Raw genomic sequence first — 22587 nt, forward strand, 5'->3', positions numbered from 1 at the left:
CTAGAAGGAGCCGCATGGACTTACTTTAGATATTTGGATATGCATTCATTACCTTTTTTTAAATAATAAATATGAATTATGTCTATTTTTGGTACAAACAAAGGCAAAAATACATTAAGAACCTAGTACCTCACTTGATTTTTTTGTTTTGTTTTTTTTTTTACGTTTGGCAGAAGCTCAAATAACTTCAAAATAAAAGCTGCTCTGTGCTAAACAGGATCATCTCAGTGCAGCTCTGGAGAACTAGTAACCAATATAGTGCAGTATAATATAATATGTGCTTGTAACTCATACAAGATCAAACTTTATACCAAAGTTTTACTTTGCATATAAAATCTGTTCATTCTGGAGGTAGAGTTGATCAAACAAGACGTCTTCAGGTCAACAGGATGTAAAAACCTACATAGTTTATCATCTATGTGAACCTCAGACATCAATTTATAAATGTAACTAATCTAAATTAAATAAATGCTAATTCAGTAATTATTACTTTAAAAATACTGTTTTATTTTTCTTTTATTTATTGTTCTTGTTCCCTCTTTGTCCTTAGCAGTCTTACTCTGCTGGCTTTTGGTATTTTAGTTTTGGGGTTGGTAGTCTTAGTTTGTGGGCTTTGTTTATTTGTTTTCTTTAGGTAGTTTTGGTTATGCAGCCATTTGCAGGGAGCTGCTGACTCTGATGCCGACGCCCGAGATGGCTGGGTCAACAGTCTCCGTGACTCATTTCATGTTTGTCCAAGGAGCCACCATGGAGAGATAAAAGAGACACATGAGGATCTGGACATTGGAGACTCCTGGTCTAGAAGAAATGACAGCAAAACACACAAACTCCACTGAAACACTGAGTTGTGAACCACAGAAATCTGTATTAATCTGCTGTAAAACCACCAGCTGATGCTTTATCATGATTTACAAACATTTACAGTAAATCTGAGGCCTAAACTTCACGTTGAGAAGTTGCATTTTATTTTTAATCATGTTTCCAGACCCCGCTTGATGAAAGAATGACCACATTTTTAAATGATTACATTTCTAGTTTATATTATCACTTGTATTAAAAGGTTTGTTTAGTTAACTGGAGTTTCACACTTGAAGCAGTATTAAAACCAGTAAATTCACTTTGCTAGAACTTGAAATGTTCTCCAGGTGCATCATGGGTAGGGAAGATCCCAGCCAAAGTTCAACTGTAGGTCATTTGTTAGCATTAGAATACACTGTTGATAGTTAGCTTTATGTACTGAAATAATTTGATAAATAAAAGTTTAGCTGCTTTGTTTATAGCTTTTTAGCTAGTCCTTTATTAATAAACGTTATTTAATTTAAATCACTGTAATAACTCTGAGTTGTAGCTGCATAGACGTGGCAGCACTTTGTTGATGCTAATAGAACTGCTAGCTTAGAGCTTCTGCAAACAAAGCTGCGACTTTTACATCAAGAACAAAACAAGAGAACAAGCCCTGATTCGTCAAGCTGAAGCAAATGGTTAGGTGTGGCTGAAAGCAGCACTCAGACAAACCTCACACACCTGAAAGATAAACAGCATTTAACTTTAGGAAATACAGGGATGCAATTTTCCAAGAGCAGCTCCCATGCAGGAGAGCACGACCAGATCCTTCCCAGAGTTAGCAAAAGGGGATTCTGTGTCACTGGGAGTCATTTAGGAATGAATCTCAGTCAATGTACTAAAAAGTTGCTTGTGACAAAAGACTCAGTGGTTCATTTGTTTCCTCTTTTTATGTGTCCAAACCGGTTCCAGCCAGCGCTTTGCTGAGATAAACATTACTGCGGTCACACGTCTCCTCCCTGCTGCTCCTTCACAGACGGAGCAGAATCATGTGAGGGCGGCGGAGAAACGCTGAGTCATGCTGTGACCCAAGAAAACCATTTGCCGCTTAAAGGTGACCGTGTGATGCATGACAAAGCAAAAAATAACTAAATCTAAACATCTGTAAGACTTGGAAAGAAGTGGAGAAATGGAAATCTTCTTTGTTCAGCTTGTTTTGCTCTCCTGTGGGAGGCCATTTTGAAAAAAAAAGTGTGCAAAAGGAGCAAGACAGGAAGTACGGCAGACAAAGGGAACTGAGATGTTTTGGAGATTTTGCATAACTTTGTTTTTCTCAGCTTCACAATAGCTGGGCCTGTTTTTCAAGCTGATCTCGATATGTTTTGACCCAGATGTCTGCAGTGAACCTTGTTAGACGGAGGAGCATCACTTCATGGAAATGGACCCGCAGAATCGAGTGGAAACATAAATGATTCAGTCATCGGCTGTGTGTCTCCTCAGATCAGTTCCTCAAACAGACACCCTGTTCTCGTCTGACACAGCAGAAGAAGCTGCTTTTTCCACTCGACTCTTTCATCAGGAAGGCGTGTGAGGATGTTGCTGAATCAAGATCACATAAATGGCTATAAAGAATTTTATATTTGCTTTGTTTTTATCACACAACCCATCAAGTTGAGGAAGAGTATGTCTAAGAGCAATGCCTTTCAAATAAATGAAAGTATCTAAATGGGTTTTGGGAAGCTAAATACAAATTAACCTTCTCACAATGCAGAACAAAAAAGGCCAAGTAAGTATTAGGTGACAACTAATCGACTATTTAAATAGTTGCCGACAAATTTAATTGTCAATTAGTCATGTCTTTATTTTGTGTTTTATTTTTTTACATTTTATCTCAGCACCACAAAATGCACTTTTTATACATTTTTAATTCAGTGAGACCAAAACTGTATCTGACGGGAAAGACGCAGACTGCCTTTAATTGTGTTGTAATGCTAGAAACTGACGAAGGAAAGAAGCTGCAAGATTCATTCATTCATTCATTCATTCAGCTTCTTGAACGCTTTGTCCCTCCCGGGTCGCGGGGGTGCCGGAGCCTAACCTGGCTGCTGATGGGCGAAGGCGGGGCCCACCCTGGACAGGTCGCCAGTCTGTCGCAGGGCCTCATGCAAGATTCATTAAAGGTTTAATAAAATATCGTCTTTTTTAAGTTATTTTAAAGCCAAGGCTGGGTAAGATTTGTGTTTTACTTCCAGTTTATGCATGATCCGATTAGTTGACTAATCGGAAAAATTCAAGTTTTTAGTTGACTTAAAATAATGTGGTAGCCAACATTTGACCTTGAGGAGTCGCCGGTGACGCTTAAACACAAAATCTTTAACTTACTGTTTCATCCACTAACACAATCAACGTAATTCCTAGAAATATTGTATTAACAATTAGAAAAATTGCCGTAAATCAAAGAACATAAACACTGTAGCTCCCGTGTTAAACGGTAAAGTAAGCTTGTTTTGATGCTTCGAAGGAATTTTAGATTTCTCTCAGTTTCTGGCTTCATGTCACAAGAAAAGTAACAACAAAAAAGACTTATTTTTATTTATTCTTTTTTATAGCACCAGTGAGTTAAAACAGAATTTAGGACAAGAAAAATATGTGGAGATTTAAAAAAAAGAATTGCTTTAAATTATAATCTATATGCGGTAAATGTGGTTTAAAATCAACAAAAACAGCCACTTTTTAAAAGTTTTTCAAATAAAAAAAATATTAATTGTGATGAAAGCAAAAAATACAACAGGATAAAATTTTTTCTTACCCAGGAGTCTTATTTTAAGAAAAAAACCTCACTGAGATACTGAGATACTCATTTGCCAAACTAAGATTGTTTTACTTTCTAAATTAGAATATTTTTCGTGCATGACAGAAAATAAGACTTTTTTGTTAAAAGTTTTCCGTTTTTGCAGTGAAATATATATATATGTCTATATATATAGTTGACAGATCTGATTAAGTTTAATTGTTTAAATGAGTATAGATGGAGTTTTCTTGGTGGTTAAATCTATGTAACAGGTTTCAGTTCAAAATCATGTTTTTTAAATCATTGAATCACCACATTGTAATGTAACTTGACAAATTCAAACTTGTTTTATTCTCCTCTTACCTGGAAAACTAAAACTGCTTTGTCATTGTAGCGCGTATCATCGGTTTAAACATCTCTGAGTCATGAGGAAGAAAAAAGTTATTTGCGTCAAAGCTGTTGTTTTCTTTGTCGTTTCTCATTGGAGCTCAGCGATTGGTCAAAATTCAGAGATGACGTAACTTTGGTCACGAGATCAGGACTGTGTATAAATACAGGGAGCAGCTCTCCTCCTCCTTCATCCACCCGGAGAAAGCTCAAAGGAGTTCTTGCTTCAACAGTGTTTGAACGGAACTTCTTCCGCCTCCTTTTCTCAAACATTCCGCTTTTTCAGCTGCTTTAATCCTGCTGTACTTGAACGCTACCTAAAGGAATTTTATTTTTCTACCGCGTTTTGTTAATAAAAGCGAGAAGAACCACAGCAGCTAAAATGGAGTCTCAGGTGCGTCAGAACTACCACCGCGACTGTGAGGCCGCCATCAACAGAATGGTCAACATGGAGCTGTTTGCTTCCTACACCTACACCTCTATGGTAAGACCTAAGTGAAACAAGAATATTATTTTTAGTATTTCATAGATATTTATGGTCTATTTTCGGTTTGTTTCGCTTTAAGTTGTCTTAGGCCTCGCCCGCTGTTACAAAGCTCTGTACGCTTAGCTAGTTTTCACTTGTTTACATGTACATAACTTTTCTATCGTTTATTGGAAGAAACCATTAACATTTAGTTAAAAAAACGACAGATGAATGTTCCTAACATCTGGCTGTGTCCCGTCTCTCCCTCACAGGCCTTCTACTTCGACCGTGACGATGTGGCCCTTCCAGGTTTCTCCCATTTCTTCAAGGAGAACAGCCACGAGGAGAGGGAGCACGCGGACAAACTGCTGTCCTTCCAGAACAAGAGAGGAGGACGCATCTTCCTGCAGGACGTCAAGGTCTGAACATGGACTCTGGTCTCCTAGAAACTCCATGTTTCTTCATTTTGAGTTGTGTCTGCTTCATCCTGGTATCATGTGTGCTCCACAGAAACCAGAGCGTGATGAGTGGGGCAGTGGGCTGGAAGCCATGCAGTGCGCCCTGCAGCTGGAGAAGAACGTCAACCAGGCTCTGCTGGACCTGCACAAGCTGGCCTCTGACCACAAAGACCCTCATGTAGGTTCACTTTGGCTCTCTAACATTTTGCATTTCTCTTTTAAACGTTTGTTGAAACTTGTGTTTGTGTCTCCAGCTGTGTGACTTCCTGGAGTCTCACTACCTGAACGAACAGGTGGAGTCCATCAAGAAGCTTGGTGACCACATCACCAACCTCACCCGCATGGATGCTCACACCAACAAGATGGCAGAGTATCTGTTTGACAAGCACACCCTGGGCAGCAAGAGCTAAAGAGCCTGGAGGAACATTCCAGATGCAGACCTTAAACCTTTCTGCTCTGCCTGCTGGAAGATTGGGAAATGTCTGAAATCTGTTTGATTCTGTCATGACTCTGATTCACCTTGATGGTTTGTCTGAGTTGACTTTTAACCTGAATAAACATTTTGAGCTGGATTTTTGTCTCTTTTTCTTTTAGCTTGACTTTCATAAGTGGTTTCACTTGTTGAACTAATTAATCCAGGTAATAGCTCTGAGAATGCCTGTTAGTACCATATTGTGGATATATTTGGGTGTTAAATATACAGAGGAGATTAATTGTGTTTCAGTTGAAAAGTAGGCTCAGAATCAAAGGCCATAACAAGTAGACGTCAACATTTATCTACACTGAAAGGGTAGCCTAGCTAACCATGGGTTACTAGAGAGGCGTTTGTACTCATGGCAACTGCGTCAAAAGACCGTTTTCATGTGAGGTTACGCATCACTGGTAATTTGCAGAGTGACTTCCAGGTTATATGGTTTAGAGTGGAACAGCTGAATGCTGTTTAAAGCAATTTTATATAAACCATTAAAGGTAACCTAATTGTAACATTTTTACAATATGTATTGTATAAACGTCAGCATTAGTCCTGCAGAATAGAAATATATTCATCCCAGGCTGGGAAATTAGGCTGTTGCAGCATCAGGCATATACAGAAGATATCATATAGAGAAAAGCAATATTTACAAAAAAATAAGGAAATACAATTAAAAAAACAAAAGCAAATTGTAATGTGCAGAATATAATAGGGAGTGTGCAAATTGAGGTAGTAATGGACATCGGTCATTTAAAGAGTCAGTTGGTGAGCTGTTACAGAGGGATGAGGAGTTATACAGTCTTAGGAATAAATGATTTCTTGTAGCGGTCCCTGGAACAGTGGAGTTGTCTGAGCCTTTTGGAGAAGGCGCTCCTTTGTTTGTCCAGAACTGGATGGAGGGGGTGATCTGAGTTATCCGTGATGGATAGCAGCTTGCTGAGGGTCCTCCTCTCCACCACAGCTTCAAAGGTGTCCTGCTTGCAGCCGATGATGGAGCCAGCCTTCCTTATCAGTTTGTTCAGCCTGTTGGTGTCCCCTGCAGTGATGCTGCCCCCCCAGCAGACCACAGAGAAGAACAGGGTGCTGGCTACCACAGACTGGTAGAAGATCTCCAGCATTTTGCTGCACACATTGAAGGACCTCAGCTTCCTTAGGAAATACAGTCTGCTGCAGGTCTTCTTGTAGACAGTCGTGCTGTTGGCCGTCCAGCTCAGCTTGTTGAATTTTGAGTCCAGTGACTCTAAGTTCAGGTTTGAACTCTAAATTTGTTGAACCTGCTTCTTGGAACGGGCCCCTGTGCTCTTCTTTCTGAAGTCGATGACCATCTCTCTGTTTTATCAACATTCAGCAGCAGATTTTCTCCGGACCACTCCACAAATTCCACAAAACTCTTGAGAATGTCCTGCTGTAGATTAGCGTTTGTATAAATTGTAAAACTAAGGACCAAGTGCCTCTCCCTGCCACACAAAAATTAGTTTTGCTTCTCTATTTTTGTACTAGTTGACCCATTAAACTTTTTGAGTCTTCACAAAAGTTTGACAAATACAATATGTATTTTTTTTTCAGAAGAATATTTTTCCTATCACGTACAGCATAAAAGTGTATTTTTTGAATTTCCAACCTTTTTATAAGATTAATCCCTGTACTTTAAAACAGTGTAATTTAATGCAAAGTTTTGAGTTCTAAAGTTTTTAGCCATTTTACGTTTGCATTAATTTCTGTCTTGCTACTCTCTCATTTAAAGAAAAAGAGTCTGTACTCAAGACTGTTGAGCAGAAACTTCTGTTGGAGGGGATCACGGAGAGCAAGAAAAGAAAAACCAGTCCCAAAGAAATCCTTCAACGACAACTTGGAGGAGGAAACTCTGGATGAAGTTCCCAAAAAGGTAACGATATCATCCTGTATAATACATTTTTTCAGTTCTGCCTGTCAGCAAGACAAACAACGCAATTGACAAGTTGCTGAAAAGAAGTTAAAGTTGCATTATATTGCAAGTTAAACAGATGGGCTGATTCCATCTTAAAACTGATATTGTAAAGATTTTTTTTCCATTTCTTTAAATGTTGATGCTTTTTACCCAGCAGGAAAAATACAGGCAACTTGCAGCCAAACAAGCTGCATCTGAAATTCTTCACGCAAACCCTGGACAGAGTTTTTCAATGGAAGAGGAGGTCACGGCTCTCAGGAGAGAAAATAAGACTCCTGGAACAACTAAGCGTGTCTTCCTCAACCGCAGAGCCCAAGTCACATCATTGAAAAAAGAAATCAGCAGGCTGCGCAAAATGGCAGTTGAAGGTAACTATGTTTCATAGTCATTTTATTTGAAACATGTCCCAAAAATGCATAATTCCTATAACCAGCTTCTGTCTACATTGTCTGCGCTTCATTTTCACAGTGTGAACGAAGACTGTTTAAACACTTTAAATAGTTTACAAAACTTTGACCATCTGAGCTGCATGAGAACATTGAGATATTGATACAACCAGTTACAGAAATGTAGCAGCAGTTACTCTGCAGTTGGACTTATTTCTCTAGGACAACAGTCCACTACCACAAATCCTTGAATCCATAGATATTTTTCCTCCAGAGCGTCTGGTTTGAAATGAAAACTTCAGCAAATGTGAATTCCTAACAATACATGATATTTTTATCAGTCATTGACAGTATTAAACCATTCTTGTTCAGTCCATAGTGAAATATCATGTTATCTACATGTAAAAAATATATAAAAACAATGTGGGAAATTATATATCTGCTCATCTATTTATTTACAAATATACGGAGCCCTGGACAGGACATTAAAAAATGAATTGTTTATCCAAATTAATAATTCCTGGGAACATTTAGTTATTTTGTCTGGACAAATAAGCTTTTTGTGGCCACAATTTAGCATTTTGTTAGATAAAGTTTGAATTTTCTGCTGACATTACTTGTTGGAATTGAATATGCAAAAATAAGAACCTGTGCACACAAGAAAAATACTAATTTGAATAACAAATTTGAAGAAATGTCATTGTCTGAGAAATACAAAATGGAAATACAAATAAAGAAAAAGAATAAGCATTAGCCCCCATATTAGCATCATGCTAACATTTCTTGTTTGTTTTTTTAGCTATTCAAGTGTTTAGAATTAAGTTTTCTTCAAAAGTTGTATAGTTAATTAGAAAATGTATCTCACTACTTCTTAAATTTACGCTTGCAATGCTCAACATTTCATGTTTGAAAGTCAAAATATTGTTTGGACACTGTAAGGAATCGAACCCCAACCGGCTAAAGCAGGCGTACCATTACCAGTGCCTTTGGATTTTTGACCACACATGAAAGGTGAAACAAAACTAACGTTTTATTTTCTTCAGTCTGTGGTTCTGTTTGTCCTATTTCCCTTTTCGCATCTGCTGCCTCTCTTTTGACGCCTGTCACATTTACTGCTTTATCACCTTGACGCTTTGACGCCCTGGCGTGGAGTAACCAAGTTTGAGCATTAGAAATAGGGTGGGGGGGGGTTGCTACGACGCCACCTGCTGCTCTCCTGTCTCTGTCAGGCAGCCCACTGGTGGCTCGCGACTAGCAGATAGCAAAGAAATTCAGTCCATAAAAGTTAGAAGAATCATAGGTGAAAAGGCTGAGCTCATCTGGACTGAAGCCAACAGAAAACATGGAACAAGTAACAGCCATTACAAACTAGTCATTCTTGCAGTTCAGACTCCAGGTTGAGACCCTGGTGACTCTTGTTGGGAGGAATAATTGTACTCTATAATAAAATGTTTTTGGTTTGAATCGCCCTTAGTCTGGCCCGTCCCCCAGGAGCTGTGTTGCTAGAAGCATTACACAGCTCCTGGGATCATTCGGACACGCAAACCACTCCACCACGTTAAGGTGGCAATTCAGGGAGGGGACTAAATCAGTCACTAGCCAATTACTAATAATTACTGTGGGGAAACCGAAGTACTCGGAGAAAACCACAGGATTTGTTTGAGTTATTTCCCTAAAAAATTTGGTGACTGATGTTTTTTGTTTACTTTTAATTTATTTATTTAATCGTTTAAGAATCTATTTAAATCATTTTTGTCCTAAATTTATAATTAATATCTTCATACTATTTATTTTTATCTGTTGATTACATTACCTTTATAACAATATCGGAATAATTCAGTTTAGGTCTACAATACATTACTAATACATTTTGTAAAAGTGGGGGGAACCGAAGCGCTCGGAGAAAACCCACGCAGACGCGGTTCTGTCAGCCAACCATGTTGACCAACAGACCGACGTACTGCCCCTGTTTTTGGATAAGATACAATAGTAGAGTGCATTGCCATTTGAACCTGTTATAGGTTTTTTATTTATTTATTTATTTTTTTTTGGCAGCTCTCGAGTTGAGATTTATTACAGAGGTCAACGAAATAACAAAACTTGAACAAAAATCCAAAAATAAAATACAAATCGAACTTAGAATAAAAATGTAAGAGAAGAAAACATTTGAACATTGTTCATTGTTCGTATTGCACTTAAGTGTCCCGGTTGTCTAACATCAGTTTTGGTTTGTGCAGATTGAGTGGAAAAGTGGGGGGAACCGAAGCGCTCGGAGAAAACCCACGCAGACGCGGTTCTGTCAGCCAACCATGTTGACCAACAGACCGAAGTGCTGCCCCTGTTTTTGAAGCCCGTTTAGGGGATAGTTGTTTCCACAGAGTGTAGACCTGGCAGTCAGTGGCCGAATCGTTGAAGGTGTTTTGGAGGGATTTTACAATATGTAAGTGGGGGTGGGGTGGTGACATACGAGCATCCTTCACTGTCATCTGTCACTGTTTTTTTCTTTTTTTGGACGACGACATCAGGCTTCTTGAAAGGAATTTCCGGAAGCTGGAAGAAGAAATTCTCTGTTTTCCTCTTTTTAGCTCGTGACTCAGTTTGTGAACTCAGTTCAGGATCCTGGCTCTGTTCATCACAGCGTTTTCTCTTTTGTGAGCCAGCTGGAGAGTTGCTTTTTGAAGCCTCTCGTTGTTGGAGGACGTCCTCTTTACTCTCGATCCTGGATTTTTTAACAGCTGCCTCCTTTTGGAAACAGTAGTCGTGGTCCTGGTTCTGTTCATCACAGCGTTTTCTCTTTCGTGAGCCAGCTGGAGAGTTGCTTTTTGCAGCCTCTTGTGGTTGGAGGACGTCCTCCTTGATTTCATTCCTGGATTTTTTGACTGCTCTCTCAGTTTGTGGACTCAGTTCAGGATCCTGGCTTTGTTCATCACAGCGTTTTCTCTTTCGTGAGCCAGCTGGAGAGTTGCTTTTTGCAGCCTCTTGTTGAATGACGTCCTCCTTGATTTCGATCCTGTATTTTTTCTGGGGAGCAGCTGCTGGTTCCTGAGGAACAGTTGTCTTTTCAGGTTGTGGGTGGACCTCTTTGGATGTCGACTCTTGAGAATTGCTTTTCTCAGAGTCAGCAGAGGGCTGTTCCAAAGTGAAGAATGGATGTTTCAAAGCTTCCTCTGGAGTGATGCGTTTATTTGGGTCTATTTCTAGCATCTGCCTCAGAAGTTTGATGAACAGTTCCACCTCTCTCATCTTTGTCTTATCTCGGTAGAAATGTTCCAGGTCATCATAGGAAAGGTAGCTACGTTTGAATATGACCTCTTGCCCTGTTTTTTTCATCTGCTCTTCAGTTGTGTCCAGCTTCCAGACACGTGTGGATTCATCCTCAGTCAGAGTGAAAAACCTGTCGGTGAACCAGCCCTGGTCTAAAAGTTTCTGGTCAGGCATTCCTTGTCTCATCGTCAAAGATCTGATGACGGTGTACTCCGAGTCCACTGGATGGATGTGAAATCCCGTGTACAGCCAGGCGAGAACGGAGCCAACTGTCCACATGTCCACACGTTCATCTAAGGGCAGACCCAGAATGACTTCAGGGGCCCTATATTGAAGGTGCTGCATCAAAGTTCCAGTTTCCATGTCACTGGGATTTATAGCCAAGCCAAAGTCAATCAGTTTGACCCTGAAAGGCTCTGAAGCTTGGTTCACCAGCATGATGTTGTCTGGTTTAATGTCACGGTGGGCAATGTTAATTTCTTTCAGGCCTTTCAGGGAAATTAACAGCTGCCTTGCAATGGTTCTGATTTCATGTATTAATAGGGGACGGCGTTTACGAGCTTTCATGAAGTCAAAAAGGCTTTGGTCCAACAACTCATAGACGATGCAGATGTGGCGTCTGTAGTCGAACCGGTCGATGAACTTGACCAAGCCGTATTTGTCTGCGTCGAGCTTGGTAATTTCAGCCAGGGCATCTAATTCATCAAAGCCTGAGTCTCTAAGTGAGGGTTTTGTGATTTTAACAGCAACTTCCTGGTTTGTTTTCAAATTCCTGCATTTTGCTACTTTTCCAAAAGTTCCCTCTCCAAGGAACTTTTCCACCAGATAGAGAGCACTGTTGCTTGGAAGAAGGGTGTTAACCTCCACTTCAAATGCAGCGTCCGACATCCTGATGATACTTTTACGTCAAAGATACGGTGAGAAACTACAAGGAGTTCAGACGAATATCTTCAATGTGAAAAGGGGCTTGGAACTTTACTCGGTGAGGGGCTTCAACGAAGTGTCTGTCGGTTGGATCGGGTGTCAAGAATAAGGACTTTTTCTCTGATGTCATTTGACAACCACACCAATTTAGTGCGTCATATGACGTCATTGACAGATTTATATGCATGCGCACAAATCAGGATTCGTTTATTTATTTATTTATTTATTTATCAATCAATCAATCAATCATAGTATTCTTGAATAAATATCCTAAAATAGCTTTCGAAAGATGCTTTAGGGAGTCGAACTGCCAGAAAGCGGGAGGAGCCTCGCACCCGGTTCTGGAACATTCTTCGTTATTTTTATGCGCAGCTTTTCACCGCTAAGAAGATGAAGGGCTCGTTCATTTCAGCACCTGCTTAGTAACGGGAAGGACATTTTAAGACTGGATTTAGATGCAAAACTCAGAATAAAAGCTCCAAAATGCTTATTTCGCGCAAATGTGCTTTAAAATAACTCTTTTATTTTGAAAAATAATGGAGAAAACCGCTTCAACGCGGCTGCCAACTGTCACGCATTGGGCATGAGACTCTCGTGTGATTGCTCTCTCTCACGCCACTCCTCTATTTCTCACGCTGAAACACATCCATCCATCTTCTTGGCCGCTTCTTCCCTTTCGGGGTTGCGGGGTGCCGGAGCCTATCCCGGCTACTGATGGGCGAAGGCAGGGTACACCCTGGACAGGTCGCCAGTCTGTCGCAGGGCATCAGTCACACACCCATTCACTCTCACATTCACACCTAGGGGCAATTTAGAGCCACCAATTAACCTATGACGCTGAAACACAATTAAAGTTATTTGACTTTTGTTTAAAGTATCTGTTTAGGCTGAATAAACTTTGGTAAGATCCATAAATGCTGCCAGCAGAGACTGTGGTGAGTCACTTACAATAGTGGGGATCATTGTTCACGCGGATGTGCGCGCAACCACCTGCTGAGCCGCACTCGCAAGTGTGCGCATCTGAATTATACGGCAGCATTGCTTTGGTGTCACGGATGCTGTCATTCTCCAGTCATTAGTGAGGTGCGCGCACTGAGCCAGTCCCTGCCCGCGCGCAAATGCTTTACGCAGGGCTTGTGCGCGTGATCCGTACGTGCCCGTGAGATCCCCGCGTTGTATGTCCACACTGATTGTGATTTTCAAATGTTCTCATTTCTAATAGGCTGCGCGCAGACAGCACGCACCCACCTGCCCATTGAACAGAACTAATGGGCTGTCTGCTCAGTGCGCGCGCGCGGAGGGGGGCTGCGTCTCACCCCCTTCACCTTTACAGAGTTGGATCTATGGCACTTTGGAGAGAGTTTCATCTTTTGGATCAGTTCATTTCTAAAGACTCTATGTTTATTCCTGGAGTTCATTCATATCATTATTAATAATCACAGGTAGGATTGGTTTTTATTTATCTATTTTTTATTTAACCAGGTGGAAAACCCGTTAAGATCATCAAGGCCCGTTGATGGTCTGAGATCTGAAGCAGGATAGTTCAAATTCAGATTTCACATCAGTAAAAGCTTCAATTTAAAATGTATTTTAAGAATTTGGTTAAACTGCATAATCATAATCAAAAGATCATTGTAAATGTTTTCACCATAAAAATATGAAGTTGAAGTTTGACATTCAGAGATTATTTCTACTATGTGATTTATCTCTCACAGCTTACAGAAACAAGACTGGTCCGGATGTTTACCGTCACTGCAAAGCTGGTTCTGGTTCTGCTCCACTCAAAACCAAGACCAGTTTGGTCCTGGATGGAACTTTATCATCACTAACAGTTAAAACTGAAGACCTTGAGCCATGTTCAAGTGGGAGCCATCCACCGAAATTCTCAAAGCTCAAAGAGCAACAAGAGTCACAGAGTTTGTTACTTATTTTTGTCAGATGTCTTGTCTTAATATGAGTATGTAGTTTAGTTAGTTTTCTCTTGTATTATTAAGGTGGATGATTTATGTTGCTCTCATAGAATGCACAAGAGAACTGGACAGAGTAACCCTGCCTTCCTCACATTATAGGAAGTACCTGCAGGCTCCAGAAAGCTAAAATCCCGTAGACTTCTATAGAGAAATAAACAGCTGTTACTCGTTCTATTTGTCAGAATAATCATTGTTGCTCTGATAACTTTTTTAACATCTTCCTGCAAAACCTTTTTTTCTCCATGATATTTCTTTATTGTAAGTTATTCAAGTTTATAGTGGCTGATCAGATGCATCAATGGAAGCGGCGCCCCCTGGCCCACACGATGAACATCTGAAATGTTTGATTCTCCACAGCTGTTATCAGTGGATGGGAGGCTGACTCCTGATTAGCAACAGTAGTTGCCATAGAAAAGATGACTAAAAAGATTCTTAAATGTTTAAATTATCTTTGAACAAATTATCCTCCAAAATGTATATATTTTTTGTTTTATGGGGTGTTTTGTGGGCAGATAAATCCAAAAAATCGGGAGAATTATTGTTAAATTTAGTTTTATGAATATAATACTTGGTTAACAAAATCAGAAGATCTATAAAATAAAATTTAGACGAAAGCTTAACAAAAGACGCAAACAAAAGCAGCTGGAGAGAATAGTGACAAGTGGAAACCAGTTCCATGTAAGATGAATCAGGGACACCAGAAGTTTTAATATAGTCCAGTAGTTAACAGTGCAAGGGGAGTTTTCAAGGTAAATCAACGAGAAAGTGAGCAAAATAAAATAAAGTGTTACAGACACATCTGTGCACTATACAAATGCTCTCACCTTAATGGCAGAAATATTTACATGAACATAATCCAGGAATGACCTCCATGTTTCCTCAAATTAATCTGTTTTGGAATGTGAAAGACAAGTCAAATAGTCCAGTGGGATATATTCCACTAATGTCCTCTGCCATCCTGAAATTGGGGGAGGTTGTCTGATATCCAGTTCTGAAGTATATTTTTCCTCGCACAGAATGTTAAAATATTATAAAGCTTTTAGTGATACATGTTAGCAATCCTACAGCTAGAAAGACCTAGAATGAGGGAGACCGGGTCAAACTTGAGGTCTGGTTTCAAAATTCAAGTAAAACATTCCTCCAGTAATTCTGTATCTTGAAAGAGGACCAAAAATAATGAGTAAGATGACCAATCTCTGTTTTACCCTTAAGGCAGAATGGAGAGACATCCCCTCTGTATTTGGAGAGGCGATCAGTATCATAAGTTGTGTTGCTCTTGTCCGGTTACACACTGTTATTTTCCTTGCTTTGTCCCAAATATTCTCCCACATCTCCTCAGTTATTGCCACAGCCAGCTCCCTATCCAAGACCCCCTCAGTCCTTAGCCTGGAACCGGCCCTGGAGCAGCTCCTTAGACCAGCATAAAAGGCTCTAATGGAGACATCCCCCTGTCTGAGCAGCACCAGTTTCTCCATGTGCGTAACTCTCGCGTCAGCCATCAATGAAGTCTTTTGGAAAATAAAGTTTCTAATTTGAAAATACTGGAACAGGCCATTCTTTGATATATCATATTTCTCCCTGACTTGATTGAAGGACATGAGAGTGGGACCTGTAAGTAAATCCCCCAACGTACAGATTCCTTTAGCTGACCAGTTTTTGAAGGCCGCATCCAGAGTGCCAGGAAGGAAGTCGGGATTATTGCCGATTGGAGTGAGGACTGAGGTGGACCCCGATCTACCTTCCATTTGCTGGGTAACTCTCCATGCTCTAACTGCATTGACGGTAATCGGGTCACTACATAGTTTCTTAATACATTCTAGCTGTTTGATGACAAGAAGATTACCTAGAGGGCAAGCAGAAAGGGACTTCTCAACATCCAGCCAGATTGAGGAAGCATCATCCCTAATCCAGTCAGATGTATATCTCAAATGGGCGCTCAGTTGATGTCTCCTGATATCAGGAAAGTCCTGCCCCCCCAAAGCAGAGTTCAGGTACTTTTTAAAGAGTTAAGAAAAATGTCAGCCTCTAATTGGAGATTATTTTAGCATCACTACAATTTATGTCATTCATTTTTAGCTCATTAACTGTGTTCATTTGTCCTTGATGTTTCTCCATTTTAAAGACATATGAAGAGTTTTGCTCTCCCTGCTCGAGCCATTGTTTTCTTGATCTAATAAAAGCTTCTTCTGCTTTTCTTTTCTAAATCTGATCCAGGTCTTCCTGTAGTTTGATCATTTCTAGTTTCTGCTCATCTGATGAACTGTCAGGGGTTTTGTGATAGTATGGAGATGCCTGTGATTAGGTCATGCTCTTGTTGCTTTCTCAGTTTGGCTACGTTGTAACCAAATGTTCTCAAAATCTTGTCTGATTCGTATTTGAACAACTCCCAGTTGACAGAGAAAGAGTTCTCCAATTTGGCTTTATTGAAGAATTTTGATAGAAGACTGGTCATTTTTGTTTGCACTTCTGTGATTTTGAGTAACGAGTTATTTCATTTCCAATAATGAGATTTAGTGACATTTTGTGAAGGACATAAAACAATATCAATACGAACAGCTTGAAGGTCACTTAGTGGACAAGGTAAGATGTTGACTGAAATATCCTTATCCAGTAGATCACTGGAAATGAACCAGAAGTCTGATGGAGTAAGGGCTGTTCTAAACTTATTACTCCATGTAAACCATGATAAAGTTGGATGTTGGATTCTCCAAATGTCGATGAATTGAAATTGTTCCATAAAAGGTTTGAAAAATATGTTTTTGCAATTATCACGTGAGGGTGGCCATCGATCAATTTGAGAATTTAAAGTCATATTAAAGTCCCCCCCAAAATGATTGTGGAGTTTGGATACTTTCAAAGCCATTTTCCATCGTATTCTCAATTTCCACAAACAATTGTTTATTCTCTGCATTCAAGTTGTAACCGTATATATTAAAGATCATTTTTAAGTTGTAAAGTTGTGATAAATATGGAGCCCCTGAAAGTCACATAAAACTAGTTCAGAGGTCACGTGGTTTGTTTTGGCGAAGGGGTTTCATCAGTTTGCTTCTCGTTTGGACCCAATACTTTCTCGTGCACAAATAAATAAAAAAACCCTTTGGCGGGTTAAATTGCCACATTATGGCGTCACCATCCTAGCTTCAGATGCATTGGTTGTAATCCCAGAAGATCAGCTGATCACGTGCTCCTCTACCTGCTGCAGAGAGCTCATTAAAGGTGATTGGGTCCAGGTGAGACAGCAGGTCAGTCGTACTGGATGCAGTTCTGCGGTGGAGTTCAGGTCAGTGTTCTTCTTTCTGCTCGGTTTATTTCTGAAGTTCTGTTTTTCAACCTGAACTTTAGAGTCAGGTGTGATGTTTTCTGGGAGCTGCTCCTCTCTGGTCAGAGCTTTAGAGCAGTGTTTTTAAACCAATGTGCCGCGGCACACTGGTGTGCCGTGAGAGATGGATGCTCTGGTGTGCCGCGGGAAAATACCCATTTTCACATATCTAAAATATTTACCATCACTATGGTATCAGCTCTGTGTTCATCCAAACGTGCCTGATTTAACACTGGATACTTTTGAATATGCAAGATGGTAAAATAAATATTTCTTTGATTCTATAAATGACTAATCACAATCATATTACCGCAATCCAGCCGCAAAACTAGCCTCAAACTCAGCTTTTACAAATGTCCCTCCCCCTTCAGCTGTCTCCGCCAATCATTGTTGGAGGCTTGATCACATGTCATCAATCTGACCAATCAGAAGAGGTTAATGTATGACGTATATTAAGTCTATGGAAAACATCAACACAAAATGTAAAGAAAATGAAAAGAAAAAGAAGAAAAAAACTGGAATCATTTGACTTTTCTTGATAGTAGGAACTGTCTGCAGGAAATATTCTATATGTATATGTATTCTGTATATATTTATGGCTCCACAATCAACCTGTCCAGACACCTGAGAACTGAGAGAATCTTCTCTAAAACAGAGCAGATCATCACTGAGAGAAGAAAGCAGATGACATCCTCAAAGCTGAAACTCTTTTGTCTTTCTTAATGTCAATGTGAATAAAAGTCTTGATTTAGTGGTTTTTGCACAATTTAATTTATATTTGGGTTGTGGTTGCAGAGTTTTGAGTTGTTCACTAAAAAGAAAAAAAGCTTCAAATGCATAGAGTTAAAAACTGAATAGTTAACTGTTGTTCAACTGCGCATGTCTACTACGCATCTCCATGACGCATTACCCCCCGGCGCCTCATTTAAAACTTTTACCGGCGAAAGGTAAGACGATCACCTTGAGGTACCCTACTCTTTTAGCTAAATATTGCGCTTGCCATTCAATTTTTTGCTGTTTATGTATGCTCATTTCATACAACATTGTAATTGCATATAAGATCGGTGTTATTACAGCATTCTATGAGAAAAAAATCATTCAACGTTAATTTGGTTGTAAACAATGCATTGTTCTCCTTTGTCTCCCCTTGTCGCCGTGTCTGCCGCGTGTCCTTTAGCTTTAGCTTCGTCTTCTAAGCCATGTGTTTAAAATGTAGTTGTTTGTGCAGCTGCAGTCACAAAATAATTTAACAGTTTAATTCTCAAAACTAACGCCTAATTGCATTTGGGGGGATGTAGACATTATTATTATCATCATTATTATTTTTTACTTTTTGCCATTTTCATCAGTCGTCTTATTTGGGTGCAGAGGGCCTTCAATGCACATGTTTGAATATGAAGTGGTAGGCTTGTTTTTGTAATCAAATATAAAACGTGACTTATTCAAAGCTATTGAATATAATAATGTTTTGAAAGCAGCACTGAGATCAGCAAACAGATAGAAAACCTTTTTTTTTATTAAATCCCCTCTGTTACATGGCTTTTGATCTTTGCTGTTTAGTTGTTCCATTTTTTATCAGATTGTAATTGCAAAATATATCAGTGTTGTCACAACATTTAATGTGAAAAATAAATTTTACGTTAAGCTGGTTGAAAACAATACATTGTCTCCCTTTGTCCTTTTTTGTTGCTATGTTTGCTACTTGTCCACTAGATTCACCTTTTAAGTTATTCACTCGTATTTTAGAGCGCTAAAATGTGACCATACAGTGTTCTACATATAAGACTGACTGTATATCATACTTACATTTTTTTTTTCATGTTTACTTTTACAGACGATGGCATCCAGAAAGAGCCACAAGGCAATGGAGGACTCAGAATGGATGTCTCGCCTGAGAACATTTGCATCTACAGGGATGTGGCCTGCAAGTGCAGGTAACAGACCTGCACCAAGGCAGAAAAGATGGCATGACCTCTATAGCAAGGTAAATAAAGAAAATTGAAATCACACAAATTGTTTTTTTTTTTTTTTTGTTAATGCATTAGACCATCTATTATAATTTGTTGGGTACATTTTGTGGTTATCAAAGCGAAGTAATTTTCCTTTTACAGATAGAGAAGTGTCCTATGCAGCTGAGAGGTCAGAGAACACTGACCACTGAACCACAGAAGTGTGTGTGCAGCTTTCACAATCTAAAGGTATTAAAATGTTAAGCCATTATGCAGATGCACTGAATTGTACAATATTTATTTTGTTGTTTGTACTATTTTATATATTTACAATATATGTTTTCTTCCTTGGTTGCTTGTCCATTAATAAGTACTTCTTGTTTCCAGTCAAGCACTCCATCCACCTCTACAACTTCGGAAATGTCATGAAGCAACCTGCTGCTACCGTCTCCAGTCACAAGAGGGAGCGCTCACCAGAGTTTTGAGCTCGCCACCTGCCATCACCCGGACTCATCAGCATCAGCTGTTTCCCATCACCTCATCACCTCCTCAGCATATAGTCTGGCTCCACACTCCACTCCCCGCGAAGCTTTGTTTGTGCCACCTTGCCTCCAACTCTGAGTGTTTACTCCTGACCTGATCTTCTGCCTCCGACCCTGCCATTCTGATTGCCTGCCGCCTGCCGCCTGCTGCCTGCCCCTGCCCCTGACCTTCGCCTGGACTCTGACTCCTCTTCTCGCTCGTCTCGGATGATCCCATGCCCGTGTATGACCTCTGCCTGTCTGACCCTGCTTATTCTGTGGACTGTTAATAAACCTGCTACACGTGGAACCAGCTGTCTGCCTGTTTGTGACAGAAAGCTTCGCCAAACATGGATCCAGCAGCAGGAGTTTCCACCCCGACTTACCCGGTGGGGTATGCTGTGTTACTGCTCGAACACAGAAGCCAGCTTCAACGTCTGAACGCTGCAACTGAAGCCATCATGACACGCCTGCAGCTCAACCCACCTGTCAGCAGCGTCTCCTCTGCGGCCTCTTCAGCCTCCCAGCCGTCACCCGCAGCTGCCGCCGCTGACTGCGCATCGGATCCGACACCTGCTCACACACCGGGTCCACGGATGGCGCTTCCGGACAAGTACAGCGGGGATCCGGACCAATGTGTGGGGTCACAACGCCAGGGTCAACCAGCCAAGATATTTCCATGTGCCTACTTTTCCTGGAAGCTAAATGATGCAGAGCGGAACTACGGCGTGGGTGACCGAGAACTGTTGGCCATGAAGGAGGCGTTCTCTGAATGGAGACACTGGCTTGAGGGATCGGCTCAGCCTTTCCTAGTTCTAACGGACCATAAGAACCTGGAATATATCAAGACAGCCAAGAGGTTGAACCCACGACAAGCACGCTGGTCTCTGTTCTTCTCACGCTTCTGTTTTCAGATCACGTATCGTCCAGGCTCAAAAAATGGAAAGGCAGACGCTCTTTCTCGTATTCACGATGACTCTGGAGGGAGGTCGGTAGCACCGGAGACTGTCCTGCCCTCATCGTTCATCCTGGCTCCTGTGCAATGGGACGTAATGACAGAGTTGGCTGAGCTCAACGCAGCTGAGGCACCACCACCATCCTGCCCAGGAGATAAGGTGTATGTGCCTCCATCCCATCGACAAAAAGTTCTCCAACTGGTGCACGACTCTCCAGCCGCAGGACACCCAGGTATGGCCGGCACACAGGCCTTAACCGCAAATTCTTTTTGGTGGCCCACCTTGCAGGCAGACGTAGCCCAGTACGTCACCCGGTGTGCTGTCTGCCAAACTGCAAAGTCGCCAAGACAGCTTCCAGCCGGCCTCCTGCAACCCCTGCCCATTCCACGTCGTCCCTGGTCACACATCGCAGTGGACTTCATTACCGATCTGCCCCGGTCAAGAGGTAATACCACCATCCTCTCAGTCATTGACCGTTTTTCAAAAGCCTGCCGGCTGATTCCGTTGCCCAAGCTGCCCACGGCTCTGGAGACCGCAGAGCAGCTCCTCGACCACGTGTTCCGGCACTACGGACTTCCGGAGGACATCGGTCGGATCGTGGCCCGTAGTTCACCTCTCGGGTGTGGCAAGCCATGTGGGGCCTGGGCGTAAATGTGAAAAAATTTGGTGGCAAACATGTCATGGCTGCAAAACCAAATCTGAATGTCCCTCGGAGATCTCTGCAGGTAATATGAACATTGATAAGGCTGTCCAGTCATATGTCACATTTTTAAATAACAAAAAAACTTATTTACATCCAATAACAATATAGCTGCAGGCACAGGAAGTGCCAGATTCAGCTGTAGCCACCACTTCAACTGCTCATCACCATGGTCACCAGTCACCACAACTTCAACAGACCATTTCTTCGTCGCCTGATTTCTTTCTGGCTCCACCACCTGCAACCAAACCCATCAAAAAAAACTGCTCCTGCTTCTTTAGCACCAGATATTCCTGTCACAAAGAATCTGGTAATTTTAATTTTTTTGTGGAATATAGCTATTAATTTTTACATAATTAAAAGCTCTGAATTTTTGGTATCTTATTTAAGCTTTCCTGTGTGTGTGTCTTTTACCATAACAGGCCCCCTTTCAGTCAGACGATCCAGCTGAACTGCCTTTGCTGTGGCCAAAAACAATGCCACAAGAGGACCATAGGTGGGTGTCATCAACGCTATTCAGAGTTGGTGCCAGTGGCAGGCTGGAGCTCCGCGACAACCTTCAGCTGTGGTATCATCCTCCTCCATCTGCGCTGGTTTACAATCAGGCCCCAACACCCCACAGATTCTTCTCCCACTCACTCCTGCTGTGGATGCCATACAGGCTGTGGAAAGTCCGGCTGCTGTGCACTAACCCTACATGCACTCAGCATCAGCTTTCTAGCGGAGGTCTACACAGGAGGGCACGGCAGGTTCTTGATATTGACAGATATTATAACCTGGTTACGGAGACTCTCATCTGCACCAAGTGTAGAACCAGCTACCTGTCTTGGGGCCAGCAGATCTTGCAACAGCTAGATCCTCCACATCGCTCTGAATTCAGAGTTATCCTTACAAGGAGGTACAATACATTTTATCAGATACTTCTTGTTGAATGTCAAAAAGTATTAGACTACATTTTCCCTTTTCCCCATTTTCTCCCAAGGTACGCCTGCGACATCAGAGTGATTCGTCTCCTTCGAGAGCGAGGCTTGGGAAATAGTTCAGCAAGACTAATTGCCCAGCTAAAAGAAAATCATAGTGAGGAGTGGCTGCAGCGAGTTTCCCGTTACACATCTGAATGTGCTGCATTCATGGCCTCTCAAAGCCTGCTGCCCCTACACTTTCAAGAACCACCAAAGCCCCCAGTCGTGCCCAGCTACAAGTGGCTTATTGTTGTGTACAGCCGAGACATCCTTAACAGGTTTGAGGACATCAAAGCCAACATAACATCAACATATGGATCCATTTTAAAAATGGATTCCACCAGAAAGGTTA

General features: G+C 41.1%; 2 protein-coding genes and 1 long non-coding RNA gene across 3 annotated transcripts; 2 read left to right on the top strand and 1 right to left on the bottom strand.

The window, feature by feature from the left end:
• Positions 1-553: 553 nt before the first annotated feature.
• Positions 554-2415, top strand: LOC118598129. The gene is made up of 2 exons (XR_004947229.1): positions 554-1897; positions 2175-2415. It is a non-coding gene; the product is annotated as an uncharacterized LOC118598129 (long non-coding RNA).
• A 1687-nt stretch (positions 2416-4102) lies between these two features.
• Positions 4103-5457, top strand: LOC112158025 (ferritin, middle subunit). Its single transcript, XM_024291191.1, has 4 exons — positions 4103-4445; positions 4700-4846; positions 4938-5063; positions 5140-5457. The coding sequence occupies exons 1-4, from the start codon at positions 4344-4346 to the stop codon at positions 5293-5295; spliced, it is 531 nt and encodes a 176-aa protein (XP_024146959.1). The 5' UTR covers positions 4103-4343; the 3' UTR covers positions 5296-5457.
• A 3537-nt stretch (positions 5458-8994) lies between these two features.
• Positions 8995-12079, bottom strand: LOC118598181 (homeodomain-interacting protein kinase 3-like). The gene is made up of 2 exons (XM_036210637.1): positions 10009-12079; positions 8995-9636 (listed from the first exon to the last, which is right to left on the bottom strand). Exon 1 carries the CDS (start codon positions 11820-11822, stop codon positions 10065-10067), a length of 1758 nt encoding a protein of 585 aa, XP_036066530.1. The 5' UTR covers positions 11823-12079; the 3' UTR covers positions 8995-9636; positions 10009-10064.
• Positions 12080-22587: the final 10508 nt, after the last annotated feature.

The sequence above is a fragment of the Oryzias melastigma genome, linkage group LG24 (genome assembly GCF_002922805.2).
Source record: "Oryzias melastigma strain HK-1 linkage group LG24, ASM292280v2, whole genome shotgun sequence".
NCBI classification, from domain to species: Eukaryota; Metazoa; Chordata; class Actinopteri; order Beloniformes; family Adrianichthyidae; genus Oryzias; species Oryzias melastigma.

Bases quoted from the DNA above. Each gene is read 5' to 3' on its own strand.
- LOC112158025 (XM_024291191.1), top strand. From the start codon at position 4,344: ATGGAGTCTCAGGTGCGTCAGAACTACCACCGCGACTGTGAGGCCGCC. The intron at 4,847-4,937 runs GTCTGAACATGG...TGTGCTCCACAG, and splicing joins TCTTCCTGCAGGACGTCAAG to AAACCAGAGCGTGATGAGTG. The intron at 5,064-5,139 runs GTAGGTTCACTT...TTGTGTCTCCAG, and splicing joins CTGACCACAAAGACCCTCAT to CTGTGTGACTTCCTGGAGTC.
- LOC118598181 (XM_036210637.1), bottom strand. From the start codon at position 11,822: ATGTCGGACGCTGCATTTGAAGTGGAGGTTAACACCCTTCTTCCAAGC.